This window comes from Hyperolius riggenbachi, chromosome 11 (assembly GCF_040937935.1).
Source record: "Hyperolius riggenbachi isolate aHypRig1 chromosome 11, aHypRig1.pri, whole genome shotgun sequence".
In the NCBI taxonomy this organism is placed as follows: domain Eukaryota; kingdom Metazoa; phylum Chordata; class Amphibia; order Anura; family Hyperoliidae; genus Hyperolius; species Hyperolius riggenbachi.
In genome coordinates this window covers 76,324,856-76,339,094 of record NC_090656.1, presented here as the reverse complement: position 1 = coordinate 76,339,094, position 14,239 = coordinate 76,324,856, and the positions used below count along the sequence as shown (strand labels likewise).

General features: G+C 45.2%; 1 protein-coding gene across 1 annotated transcript in view; it reads left to right on the top strand.

Annotated features, from left to right (window-relative positions):
- The window catches only part of LOC137538657 (solute carrier family 13 member 1-like), a 69,126-nt gene that overhangs the window by 22,600 nt on the left and 32,287 nt on the right, over window positions 1-14,239 (top strand). The window contains exons 4-6 of the mRNA XM_068260936.1: window positions 5,168-5,343; window positions 5,671-5,707; window positions 11,551-11,596. Of these exons, the coding sequence (XP_068117037.1) occupies window positions 5,168-5,343; window positions 5,671-5,707; window positions 11,551-11,596 (259 nt within the window). The remainder of the gene's footprint in view (window positions 1-5,167; window positions 5,344-5,670; window positions 5,708-11,550; window positions 11,597-14,239) is intronic.

Here is a 14,239-nt window from a genome sequence, read left to right as displayed (position 1 = left end):
CTATACTGAAACCTTTCTGCTGAGGAGCTCTATAAACTGTAACAAGTAAATGCTTTTCTGTAAAGGTTGTTATGCTGTTGCTTATCTTTTAAAGCAGAGAGGAAGTCCCGGGGTTAAGTCTGCTTTAATGGTTGCTGAAATTAAATGTGCGGTATACAAGCTAACAATCCTATACAGCAAACTAATCCATCACTCCCCAACTGGAACTACGCCACTGATGAATAGGGAACTGTTCACTATTCAGTCACTTTTGGCTTCTCCCTGCTCCTAAATTACTTCGTGGTTGGAACATACAGTGGTTTGCAAAAGTATTCGGATCAGTTTTCAGATCTTGCCACAGATTCTCGATTGGATTTAGATCTGGACTTTCACTGGGCCATTCTAACACATGGATAGGTTTTGTTTTAAACCATTCCATTGTTGCCTTGGCTTTATGTTTAGGGTCGTTGTCCTGCTGGAAGGTGAACCTCCGCCCCGGTCTCATGTCTTTTGCAGACTCCAAGTGGTTTTCTTCCAAGTTTGCCCTGTATTTGGCTCCATCCATCTTCCCATTAACTCTGACCAGCTTCCCTGCCCCTGCTGAAGAGATGCACCCCCAGAGCATAATGCTACCACCACCATATCTGACAGTGGGGATGGTGTGTTCAGAGTGATGTGCAGGGTTAGTTTCCCGCCACACATAGCGTTTTGCATTTTGGCCAAAAAAAGTTCCATTTTGGTCTCATCTGACCAGAGTACCTTCTTCCACATGTTTGCTGTGTCCCCCACATCTCTTGTGGCAAACTGCAAACGGGACTTCTTATGCTTTTCTGTTAACAATGGCTTTCTTCTTGCTACTCTTCCATAAAGGCCAACTTTGTGCAGTGCATGACTAATAGTTGTCCTATGGACAGATTCCCCCATCTGAGCTGTAGATCTCTGCAGCTCGTCCAGAGTCACCATGGGCCTCTTGACTGCATTTCTGATCAGTGCTCTCCTTGTTCGGCCTGTGAGTTTAGGTGGACGGCCTTGTCTTAGTAGGTTTACAGTTGTGCCATACTCCTTCCATTTCTGAATGATTGCTTGAACAATGCTCCGTGGGATGTTCAAGACTTTGGAAATCTTTTTGTAGCCTAAGCCTGCTTTAAATTTCTCAATAACTTTATCCCTGACCTGTCTGGTGTGTTCTTTGGACTTCACGGTGTTGTTGCTCCCAATATTCTCTTAGACAACCTCTGAGGCCGTCACAGAGCAGCTGTATTTGTACTGACATTAGATTACACACAGGTGCACTCTATTTAGTCATTAGCACTTATCGGGCAATGTCTATGGGCAACTGACTGCACTCAGACCAAAGGGGGCTGAATAATTATGCACACACACCGCTCTGCAGTTATTTATTTGTAAAAAATGTTTGGAATCGTGTATGATTTTCGTTCCACTTCTCACATGTACTGTGTCAGTGATATGACAAAATTTGGAAAACTTCAAGGGGGCCGAATACCTTTGCGACCCACTGTATGTACTTCCCCAGGCTTCCTTCAGATTGCAGTATAAGGTAGGACCCCTAGGTTAGTCATATTGTATTAATGTTCCTATCTGAGGGGCCCTACCAAATACTGCTGTCTGGGGATGGTGATGGGGGATGCTACTTAATACTAATACCTAAAGGGCCCTTCTTAATATTATGGGATCGGATATTATATTAGGGGATCTTAGCAGACTTTACTAAAACCTATATATTACAAGGAACAAAAGGCGTACCGTGGTAGACGGGGACAAAAGAAACACCGGAGGGGCACAGGGGGACAAAAGATGCACTGGGAGACTTGGAGGCCACAGGGACATAAGAGACACTGGAGGACATGGGAACAAAAAAGAAGCTGGAGGACATGAAGGACACAGAGGGACCAGAAGAGGCTCAGGGGAGCAGAGGAGGACACTGGAGGGACAGAGAAGGACACAATGGGGTAATTGGGGGAGATTGAGGGGAAAAGATCCACAAGACGCCCCTGCACAATGGACACACCAGGTTTAGTTTATATTTCTTACCCTGGTTTTTGTCCTCTAAACCTGGGTGCATCTTATGGTCTGGAGCATCTTGTGGTCCGAAAAATACAGTACTTTTTATACATATGTATTTTCAATGCTACATTTTTTTGCGATTAGTGGTCCTTTATTACTCTAGTTTTCTGTTTATTACAACAAATGACAGGTTGTTTCGTGGGAGCCAGCGCTGGCTCCCCCAAAGTGTCCCAGAATCTTCCCTCGACAAGCCTGATGAGCACTGATTTATTTACCTTCCCTGGCTCCAGCGGGGGCGCTGTTGCAGCTCTCAGCATGGAGATAAACGAAAATAGCCGATCTCCGTCAGTTCTGCTCTACTACGCTGGTGCAGGAGACTTGCGCCTGCGCAGTGTAGCGGACCGACAGCGATCGGCTATTTCCGCCTATCTCCGAGCGGAGAAAAGATACTGCGTCTGCGCTGAAGCCGGGAAGTAAAATATTTACATCCCCGCTGTCTGTGAAAGGGGCACAGCGAGACCGCTGTGGGACACAGGAGGACTGGGGATGCCTCGATAGGATCCGGAGGCTTCCCCCTACCGAGGTGAGTACCCCAGGGGAACTTTTTTAAAGTTACAGGTTTTCTTTAAAGGAACCCAGAGACTGATTACTACAAAGATGTGTTCCTTACCTGGGGCTTCCTCCAGCCCCATGAGCAGCGATGCATCCTCTGCTGTCCTCCCGTGGTCCTCCTTTCAGAGGCAAACAGTCCTGGTAACTGGCTCAGCCGCACCAGTCTGGCTCTTCTGCGCATTCGCGGAGGGGCTGTGCTTGCACAGAAGAGCCAACTGGTGCGACTGCGCCAGTTTACCGGGAGTGATTGCTGCTAAACGGAGGCATGCGGGAGGACGGTGTGGAATGCATCGCTGCTCATGGGGCTGGAGGAGGCCCCAGGTAAGGAACACATCTTTGTAGTAATCAGTCTCTGGTACACTTTAATGGACAACTGAAGTGAGAAGAATGTGGAAGCTACCATATTTATTCCTTTTTAACAATGCCAGTTGCCTGGCAGCCCTGCAGATCTATGTGGCTGCAGTAGTGTTTGAATAAAACAGAAACAAGCATGCAGCTAATCTTGTCAGATCTGACAATAATGTCAAAAACGGCTGATCTGCTGCATGCTTGTTCAGCTTGTTCAGTGTCTATGGCTAAAAGTATTAGAGGCAGAGGCTCAGCAGGATAGCCAGGCAACTGGTAGCCTATCTGCACGGAGTTTGTATGTTCTCCCTGTGTCTGAGTGGGTTTCCTCCAGGTACTCAGGTTTCCTCCCACATCCCAAAAACCTATAGATAAGTTAATTGGTTTCCCCTTAAAATTGGCCCTAGACTATGATACATACACTACACGATACATATACATACATAGTCATATGACTAAGGTACAGGGCTTTGGAGTTGGAGTCGGAGTCGGGGCCATTTTGGGTACTCGGAGTTGGAGTTGGACAAGACTATATACTCTGTATAGCGTTGCAGAACATGTTGGCGCTATATAAATACATAATAATAATAATAATAATAACTGGAATTGCTTAAAAGGAAATGCATATGGCAGCCTCCATATCCTTCGCACTTCAGTTGTCCTTTAAATTCGGCATAACATGATGTATTTTAGATTTTCCTATAGCGCAAGCCGAGCATTGCAATGGGAGCAGTAAATGGCCTTGTGTTTTTGATGATCTAAAGCATTTTTCTTTAAATGCACTTAAGATGATTTCTCAAGGGAGCCAAAAATTAGGAGCTTTTAATTTGCTTGCCGTCTGGTTTGGCAATCTACATTTAATTAGAGATGTGTATGGCCAGCTCTGCAGAACCTCTATGGAGCCTCCGGCTGCTGCATGTCCATTGCTGGGAAACCAGACGTCACTTAGGCTGGTGTCGCCTTACACAATGATGTTATGATCCAGATGTGCGAATAGATCTGTGATTGCTGTGATAGCTTGCCAATGGCCTATACCTGGAAATGCAACTTCCTTTATAGAGTGCAGAGCTCCAGACAAAATTATTGTTTTACCATTCAAATGTGACTGTTATCTGTATTATAAAAATGAACAGCCTTCTCCACATGCCCGCTGTGGTTTACGTATCATAGCAGAGTGTATTGCTGGAGCTGCTTATCAGGAGGGAGATCGCTCTTTTTTGCAGGGATCCAAAACTTACATTAAAAATGTATGCAGCTTTACACTCAGCCCTTGTCCTATTTTGTCCATATATTTAAAGTGCAGTCATGCCTTTCTTTAGTGTCTTCCTCTTTCCTGTTTAGAAAGGAGTCTTAGGCAAGACTCCCTAACACTGCAGGGTGGTCTATTGAGCTTGGTTGCAGTTGGTTAACTGGATTGACCCCCAAATTAGCCCTTGACTATGGTAGAGACATTATGAATATTGCAATGGTTGGGACATTAGACTGTATTCGGTGTACTCCGTAAGGGCTGCATGTTTCCAGTACATAAATGCAGAAAGATATTAGTATCCCCTCATGTGAGGTTCCATGTAACCACAAGGGACATAGGGGTTGATTCACAAAGGTTACTTATTTTTCACCTTAACTGTAAGGAGTGCTAATGCATGAGATAAACAAATAAGGAGAGATAATTCATGAGATAAATGGATAAGGAGAGCTAACCCATGAGTTATGTCAAATAAGGAGAGCTAACCCATGAGTTATGTCAAATAAGGAGAGCTAACCCATGAGTTATGTCAAATAAGGAGAGCTAACCCATGAGTTATGTCAAATAAGGAGAGCTAAACCATGAGTTATGTCAAATAAGGAGAGCTAAACCATGAGTTATGTCAAATAAGGAGAGCTAAACCATGAGTTATGTCAAATAAGGAAAGCTAAACCATGAGTTATGTCAAATAAGGAAAGCTAAACCATGAGTTAAGTGAGATAAGAAGTACACCATGAGTTAAGTCATTTAAGGTGAGCTAATAAAAAAGGTGAGATAATTAACAGAAAAGCTTTGTGAATCAGGCCTATAGAGTTTAATTCATAGTTTTTATTTTTTAGTGTTTTTTTTTGTTGTTGTTTTTTTTTTTTGGGGGGGGGGGGTTCTGGGGTTGTTGGGTTGTTGTCTGTGGCAGTTGCCACTTCTTTTTTTCATTTTTCCCAATTCTTATTTTGTTTTAAGGCTGCTGCTAGGATTTATGAGCTGCACATCCCTGTTATCTATGTGGCTGAGCAACACTTCTACTGCTGCCATGGTGATGCCCATTGTCGATGCCGTGCTGTACCAACTAAATAGTGCTACACCAGAGGAGAGAGCCTTAACCAACACTAAACCCACCCCACCGTCTGACACTGAAGGTAGGACGGGTACACTTGGAGGGGATCCTGTCATGGGTGGGTTGGCTGAATGAATGATATTCTTGCCCATTCCGAGGGTAAAAAAAAATTGGCTCGTTTGGTAAAGGGTTAAAACCGACCTCCTCTTTTTTTTTTTTTTTTTTTTTTTTTTTTTTTTTGCTCCTCTTTGTACCCATCAGATGGTACGGAAATCTCAGACATAGCCATCAATTAATAAAAAGCTGTACGCACATCAGCAAAAAGTCCAGTCATGGATTATATATTTTTTAAATTCATGTATCATTTTTTTCTACTTCTGATGTGTAATTCATGTATTTTCCTTTTCAGACACTACAAAGATTGATCTTGCCTCTTTTCCTGAAAGGTACATGTTCAGTGTTAGATGTGTTTTAGTTTAGGTTGTATGTGATCATACCTAGGATAGGTTAAACAAAGCAAATGCGACCCAAGCAACCACAAATTAACTACAACCAATAACTTGTACATGGAACCGAATAAGAGCATTCAAACAGGCTGTTTGGCACATGTACAGCCTTTTTATAGTGTGGTTCAAATTGATCACATACGTCTGTTAAAGAGTACTCAAGGTGACATGATGTACATTGCCAAACATTAAAAACAGGCTGTTTCACTTGTTTTGTTTTGCTGCCTGAAAGAGTTAACTTCTAGGAATGGAAGTGACACATTCTGTCTTTGGTACCTTATTGGGAATATAGTAAACATCACTGATATACAGTGGTTTGCAAAAGTATTCTGCCCCCTTAAAGTTTTCCACATTTTGCCATATTACTGCCACAAACATGAATCAATTTTATTGGAATTCCACGTAAAAGACCAATACAAAGTGGTGTACAAGTGAGAAGTGGAACGAAAATCATCCGTGATTCCAAACATTTAAGATAAAACATAATGTAGTATACAGAGGCGCCAATAGAGTAAAAATAGTACCAATTAAAATCAATAAAAGGTGTGGGTGGTAAGGGTGGACCTACCCACCCAACAACAAACACAAGCACTGCTTCGTGTATGATATAGAAAACTAAATTTAATAAGTACTCCTAATAAAAACAGTTTGCAACGCGTTTCACGGGTCACAAGCCCGCTTCCTCAGGCAAAAAACTTATACAGGCAGGAGCAACAGTGTCCTTGTGCAGACGAGTGTGGCGCTCTTTGCAAAACAGCTCCAGCTCAGTCAGATTAGATGGACAGCGTTTGTGAACAGCAGTTTTCAGATCTTGCCACAGATTCTCGATTGGATTTAGATCTGGACTTTGACTGGGCCATTCTAACACATGGATATGTTTTGTTTCAAACCATTCCATTATTGCCCTGGCTTTATGTTTAGGGTCGTTGTCCTGCTGGAAGGTGAACCTCCGCCCCAGTCTCAAGTCTTTGGCAGACTCCAAGAGGTTTTCTTCCAAGATTGCCCTGTATTTCTTCCAAGATTGCAAACCACAGTAATAGCCATAAAAGTTTTCCTGGCAGAATACAACATATTCTGAGAGCAGGTAGAGATTGAATTTACATGAACTATTGACCCTGAACCCGAGGTCGGGTTCTGCCAATGAAATCCGCATACAGTGGCTGGGTCTGCCTATACAGCCCAGCCTCTGTTGCTTTCCAGATCCCCCCATAAACCCCCCCCCCTGCGCTTTGCGATCACCCATAAATCACAGCCGTGCTGCCGACACGCAGCATGTCACAGCGGCCTGTGTTTACCTCTGTACTGTCAGTCTGCTGCTCCCCCCACCTCCTGCATAGCTGCGGTCCTCGCCCACGTCCCTTCCCTCCCCGCTGATTGGAGGGAAGGGACGCGGGTGGGGACCGGAGCTATGCAGGAGGTGGGGGGAGAGCCGAGACTGACAATACAGAGGTAAACACAGCCCGCTCAGCGCGGCTGTGATTTATGGGTGATCGCAGAGCGCAGGGGGGGCTTAGGGGGGGATCTGGATAGCAACAGAGGCTTGGCTGTATAGGCAGACCCAGCCTCTGTATGCGGATTTCATTGTCAGAACCCCACCTCGGGTTCACTTTAATGGGTTACACACTGAGCAGAGACAACAAAACATTCAATCTACGTTGTAAATTTTTAAATCTAAGGGCTCGTTCCCACTGTTGCGACGCGATTTCGGCCGCATTCCGACGCTTGTAAAAACGCATGCGGATGCGTTTCCGCATGCGTTTTTACCCGCGATTTCGCATGCGATTTCGCATGGCAGGGTGCCATGCGAAATTAACCATGACACTGCCAGGGCTAAATAAAATTGAAAAAGGTGCGAAATCGCGGGTAAAAACGCATGTAACAAACGCATGCGTTTTTACTATTAAATACATTAGCGGCGATTCGTACGGATTCCTGACGCAGGCGAAATCGTTGGCTCTTTTGTGCGTTTTTTTACCGCTGAAAAAAACGCACCTCAACAACGCTACAGTGGAAACAGGCCCATCCACTTGCATTACATGTGCGGATCTGCATGCGTTGGACGCATGCAGATTCGCGATAGTGAGAACGAGCCCTAAAATAAACCTGGGATAAAAAAAAAATGTGTGTGTGTAGGACTACAAATACAGTTGTTTATCTCATCAGTTTATTTTCATATCGGGTTCAGTTTAAGCTGTCGTTACACTTCCGTTTCAAGTGACACTGTTTTGAAATGAAAATATGCCTCGTAAGGTAAAAGTATGTACAGAGTGATAACATTTTCTATATTTTGTTTTTTGTTGCCTTTAAAGGGACACTGTAGGGGATTCAGGGGAAAATGAGTTGAAGTTACCCGGGGCTTCTAATGGTCCCCCACAGACATCCTGTGCCCGGGCAGCCACTCCCTAATGCTCCGGGCCCGCCTCTTTTTCACTTCTGGAATTTCAGACTTTAAAGTCTGAAAACCACTGCACCTGCGTTGCCGTGTCATCACTCCCGCTGATGGCACTAGGAGCATACTGCGCAGGCCCAGTATGGTCTGTGCTTGCGCCGTGCGCTCCTGGTGACATCAGGGGAAGTGAGGACAGGGCAATGCTGGCGCAGTGGTTTTCAGACTTTAAAGAGAAAATCCAACCTAGAATTGAACTTTATCCCAATCAGTAGCTGATGCCCCCTTTTACGTGAGAAATATAATGCTTTTCACAAACAGACCATCAGGGGGCGCTGTATGACTGATTTTGGGCTGAAACCCCTCCCACAAGAAGCTCTGGGACCGCAGTACTTTTGGCAGTTTGTTACAATGTAACAAGGTTCACATACAGGAAATAGCTATTTACAGCTGTCTCTAACAGCCAAAACAGCTAGGAGCAGCTACATAACCGAGATGGGACGCATGATGCGTCTCAGCGGCGAGCCGGATGCATGTTCGGGCCTCTTGATTGGGTGGTGCGAATCTGCGAGCGTCCGTCTTCTGGCACATGCTCGCATACGGCTTTGCGGCCTTGGAGCGCGTCATGCGCTCCAGTGACGATGCGCCCACGCCTCCCTGTGTGTGGTGAGGCGAAACGGGGGGCGTTGCCTGTGGCTGGGGGGAGGGAGCTGGTCACATGGGGAGGTTTAAGAACGCCATTATGGTGTCAGGCCTTCCACACTTTGCTGCTTTGCCTTTGAAAAGGCCGCCAGGAGCGGCGAAACATGTCAGGTGTATAGCAGCGCTGGGCTCCTTTCCACCATCATCCCTGACCCATGACTGATCCTTCTCCAGCTGGTGTTATGGAGGACATGTTCTAGAGGGACTGGTAACTATGCTGGGTGCCACCTGGCTGTGTGATTTCTACATGCTGCACGTTATGGCTGAACACGCTTATGCCTCTGCTTCCACTGCTTGAACTATTTACTAGAGGCTTATTGTCCTGCTGTGCCTGTGCTTTATCATGCTCATGTTTGGCTACACATATGCTGGAACATCATTATATGCCTTTTCAAACCAACAAACAGACTTTGTGTCTTTGCATATGTCACATGCTGCCATGTTTGATGACATAATCTAACGGCTGGTTTGCCTTTTGCCATCAAGGAAATATTCTCTGTCTCAATTAAAGATCTTTTTGTGGCCTCTTCTGGACAACATCCTTTCAGGATTATATCGTTTACTAACGACCCCTGCGAGTGGGGGGGGGGGGTCACTGCTTCAAGGCAACTGTGTGTGCTTGTGTCCTAGTGACTACTCATCTAGTGGAATACGATATCTTTCAGTCAATTTTTACCAGCATCTCCTGTTTTTTGATCCTGGCACCCACTCCCTCTTCCCCTCCCCCCTCCCTCCCCTTTTTTTCAGGATCAGTGGGGACTGCAGCCCCATTTAAGAAGGGTCAGGGAGTCATGTGGAATGTTAGCCCTATTCCTTTGTATTGTTTTTATTGAATTTTATATATTTGTATTGAAATAGGGATAATGAGGGGTTAATGGTATTTTTCTATGAATATATCATATGTGTATTATAATTTCTGTAATAAAGTATATTTTTCTATCTTCATGCACCAAAGAGCCAATCCTCTTTTTTGCTTATCCTATTACTAGGGCCGGGCCGAGGCAGAGGCTGGACAGGCTCCAGCCTCGGGGCGGAGCAGGGGGAGGGCGCATTCCTGTGTGCTGTCCTCGCTGCATGCTACCCCGCATTGCTTTGCCCTCTTCCTGGTTGCCCGCCCGCCTGCCGACTTTCTCTGGGATCTCTCCCGCCTGCCTGGCGCTTGACGCTGTGTTCTATCTTCTCCCTGTCCCCTAGTTTCTGTGTCAGCTACCTAGAGCGCAGTGCCTGCCCATTAACAGCCGCGCTGTCATCAGAGTGATGACAGGCACGGCTATAGCATTGCGTTGCTAGGCAACAGCAGGAAGCCGTCTTCTGATGTAAAGGCTTCCTGCACAGTTGCCTGTTTACAAGAAGCCCGCTGCATGTTTGAGCTGTGGCTGATCTGGACGGGAGGGGGAGGCTTCCCCCCCTGATAGTCTTCAATTAGAGAGCAGAGCAGTAATGTGAGTAAAGGTCACGTCATGCCTTTGGATGTCTGAGGGAAGAGCGACAGAGCTGGATGCCTGGAAGCAGGTATGGAAGAGGGGGGTGGGATTTTCAAAAAGAGAGAGAGTGTGTATGTGTGTGTATACTATATGTGTGTGTGTGTGTGCAGTGTATGTATAGTGTGTGTGTGTATACTATAAATGTGTGTGTGTGTGTGCAGTGTATGTATAGTGTGTGTGTGTGTGTGTGCGTGTGTGCGTACAGTGTGTGTGTGTGTGTGTGTGTGTGTGTGTGTGTGTGTACAGAGTGTATGTGCGTACAGAGTGTGTGTGTGTGTGTGTGCGTACAGTGTGTGTGTCTACAAAGTGTGTGTGTGTGTATAAAGTGTGTGTGTGTACATATTTGTGTTAGTGTATGTGTATCTGTGTGTCTGTGTGTATGTACAGTGTGTGTGTGTGTGTGTGTGTGTGTGGGGGGGGGGGGGGGGGCACTTTGGAATCTCAGCCTCTGGTGCTGGGGAGCCTTGTCCCGGCCCTGCCTATTACATTACGTTGGCATAGTGCATGAGGATTCCTATTATCAGATAGAGTTATATGATTATATTGTTTCCTAATTGACCTCAGCCCCTTACTTTTGAGTTATTGTTTTTGCATATCATTGGTACTATATGTGCTTCAAGGCACTTTCATTGATCCCGGGTTTCCGTCATACAGAATCCGCAATGTGAGTGTCGTATATCTAATATTGTGGTTTTATACAATAAATGTTATGTGTGATTTGACTCTAAAGTCCAATCTACACGATACGATTCTTTGTGCACTTCGATTATGTTTCTATTTACGATCCGATTAAATCCGACATGTCCGATCGAGATTCGATTCAATCCGATTTGCAATTGCAAAATAATGGCAGATTGAATCGAATCGAATCCCGACCGGACATGTCGGATTTAATCGGATCGTAAATAGAATTGTAATTGAATCGCACAAAGAATCGTATCGTGTAGATGGGGCTTATCATTGGTCCAATCATCTCTTTGGTGATGGCCACCCCATTTGCTTGTCTGGGCTCTGGGTGTATAATTTTGACTTGCAGGCAGATTGTATGCAGCTTGGAATTGTGCCAGTCAAAAACAGCAGGCGGTGCATACGATTTTGCAATGCATGCTGAAATTTTTTGCATCTAGTTGCCCAGGAACTGTTGTAGCATGTGTCTGACAGGTGTGGTTGAAGGATCTGACGTGTAATTTTTTTTCTGTTTTTTGTTTCAGCAATAATATTTTGGATAATGGAACTGAAAACACGGAAGAAAATGAGGTTTGTTGCTAATCCTATTTTGAAATGTTGTCTATTAGGCAATCCAGCTGGAGTAGCTGCAACAGATCCACACTGGGCCCCATCAGGGGCACCGCCAGGGTACAAGCAAGGCAGGCCCCTGCTTGAGGCCTCACTGTCTCTGGCGGACCTCGAACTGGGCTGCCCTGTGCTTTCTGCAGCCCCTGACCCCTCCTGCCATACACTCATAAACCCAATCCAGCGCCGAATCTCAACGTTCTCCTTGTGTCCTGTCACCATGGTTACTTACGGCCGGCTTCTCTCAATACGCCAGAGGCGCCAGCCAGAAGTAACCATGGTGATCGGAGCTAAGCGACCGGCAGGAGAGCGATGAGAATCAGCGCTGGATCGGGGCCATGTGAGAACAGCAGGAGGGGCCAGGGCCACAGGCAGCACAGTCAGGGCCTCCTTGAGGGGGAAAGCTTGGACAAAAGAGGCACAGAGAAAAGGAGGTGACACAGAGGGGGACAAAAGGAGACACAAAGGTGACCAGGGCTGTGGAGTCGGCACAAAAATGATACGACTCTTCTCCTCAGTTTATGAAACCGCTGACTCCAGGTACCCAAAATGGCTCCGACTCCCACTCCACAGCCCTGGAGGTGACAGTGGATTCAGGTTAAGAATGGACCTACGTCCCTATCTTGTTCATTAACTGGGTGCTACCTGTATTTTGCTAGTCACTATATTAAATACATCTTTCTGGTATTGGGTATGACATTTTTGCCATCAGAACTGCCTTAGACCCAGTACGCACCAAAAAACGCTAGAGTATCTCCAAACGCTAGCGTTTTTTTTCAGGGCGATTCTAGGCAAAGCTATTTTCTACACACGCCTAGCGTTTTTGGAGCGTTGCAGTGTAGCATATTTTATTTTTTTGTTACAGTAGAGCTGTAACTGAACAGCTTCTGTAACAAGAGAAAAAGAGAGAACACCAAGAGCCCAATATAGTGTAGTATGTACTGGTAAGGTATAATTGATAGAGTAATAATATTAATTTAATACTCACAAACCAGGGTTACCAAGTAGGCAACCACTGTCAAAGCAGGTGGGGAGATTGTCCTGACCCCACTCAGGATTAAAAAGTCGCTCTCTGTAGTTGAAGAAGGAAGGGTACAACCCTCCATCAAGGGTGGACTTGATGTAGATAATAGGATAACAGAGGCGCCAATAGGATAAAAAACACTAAAAGAACTTAAAAACCCATCTTGGTAATAGAGGAGGCAGTGGTGGACTCACCCCCTCCAAGCAGAACACACGACTGTGGATTTTCAGTCAAAACAATTTTATTGGATACTCCAAATAAAGTGCAACGCGTTTCACAGAATACAAACCCGCTTCATCAGGCAATAACAGATAGGAGTAAACAGCATCTGCCAGTATCCTCAACACTGAGCGCCTCTGAGATACTGGCAGATGCTGTTTACTCCTATCTGTTATTGCCTGATGAAGCGGGTTTGTATTCCGTGAAACGCGTTGCACTTTATTTGGAGTATCCAATAAAATTGTTTTGACTGAAAATCCACAGTCGTGTGTTCTGCTTGGAGGGGGTGAGTCCACCACTGCCTCCTCTATTACCAAGATGGGTTTTTAAGTTCTTTTAGTGTTTTTTATCCTATTGGCGCCTCTGTTATCCTATTAGCTTCTGTAACAAAAACGCTTGGAAAATCGCTCTGATCTAGTGATTTTCCACTTTCCTATACTTGAACATTGAGGCAGAATCGCCTCAAAAATCCGCAAAAATGCTGCAGGACCCGAGTTGTGTTTAAGGAAAAAACAAATCGCTCTGGTGTGCACCATCCCATTGAAACACATTAGCCAAGCGGATTTCAAACCGCAAACGTTTTTAAAAAGTCTCCGAACCGCTCTTGGTGTGCACAAGCCCTTAAAGAGGGATTGTCACCCACAAAATTAAATTCTCCTGTTTTCTATGTAAAGATGGTAACTTAAAGGTCATGGATTGTTCAATAAGTTATTAAATTATCGATTTTGAGCAGATTTAATTATGATTAAACGTGCCCCTCTGAGGGACAATAATTTATGTGAAAAGTTTGATATTGTGTGTAAGGTGCTGTGGAAGAAAAAGAAAAATACAGCCAAGTATTTTTAGTCTACAAGACTCATAGCAGCCATTAATCTCCTTGGTGGTAACCCAGAGTCAGGCTCTGGGTGGAAAAAGAAGCCAGGAGCAGTAATCCAGAGGCTGACTTGGGGTAGCTGCTGGGAGGTATGCAGAGACAGAGCAGCAGGCGTTTCAACTCTCCTCCCCTAGGATCCAGAGGCTGGCAGCCATTCTTCCTCCAGTTCTCGGAGGATCTGGATCCCTCGGATGAGATTGCCGTTTGTTGTCCTGCTGATAGTCTTCCACAATAACATTAAGCCTTAAGGTGGGTAGACACATCAGATAAGTCTTTGGAAAATGAAAGATCACAGACCAATTTTACCCCCTTCCATGTAGTATGAGAGCCATACCTACACAGTCTATTCTATTGAGCTGAACTCCCCATCAGATAGAAATCTTTGCAAGATGCTGCACACAAAGATGCTGTACACATTCAAAAGATCAGTATCTGCAAAAGATCCATGCCTGCAAAATGCATTCATAGTCTATGATATCTGCAGATCTCA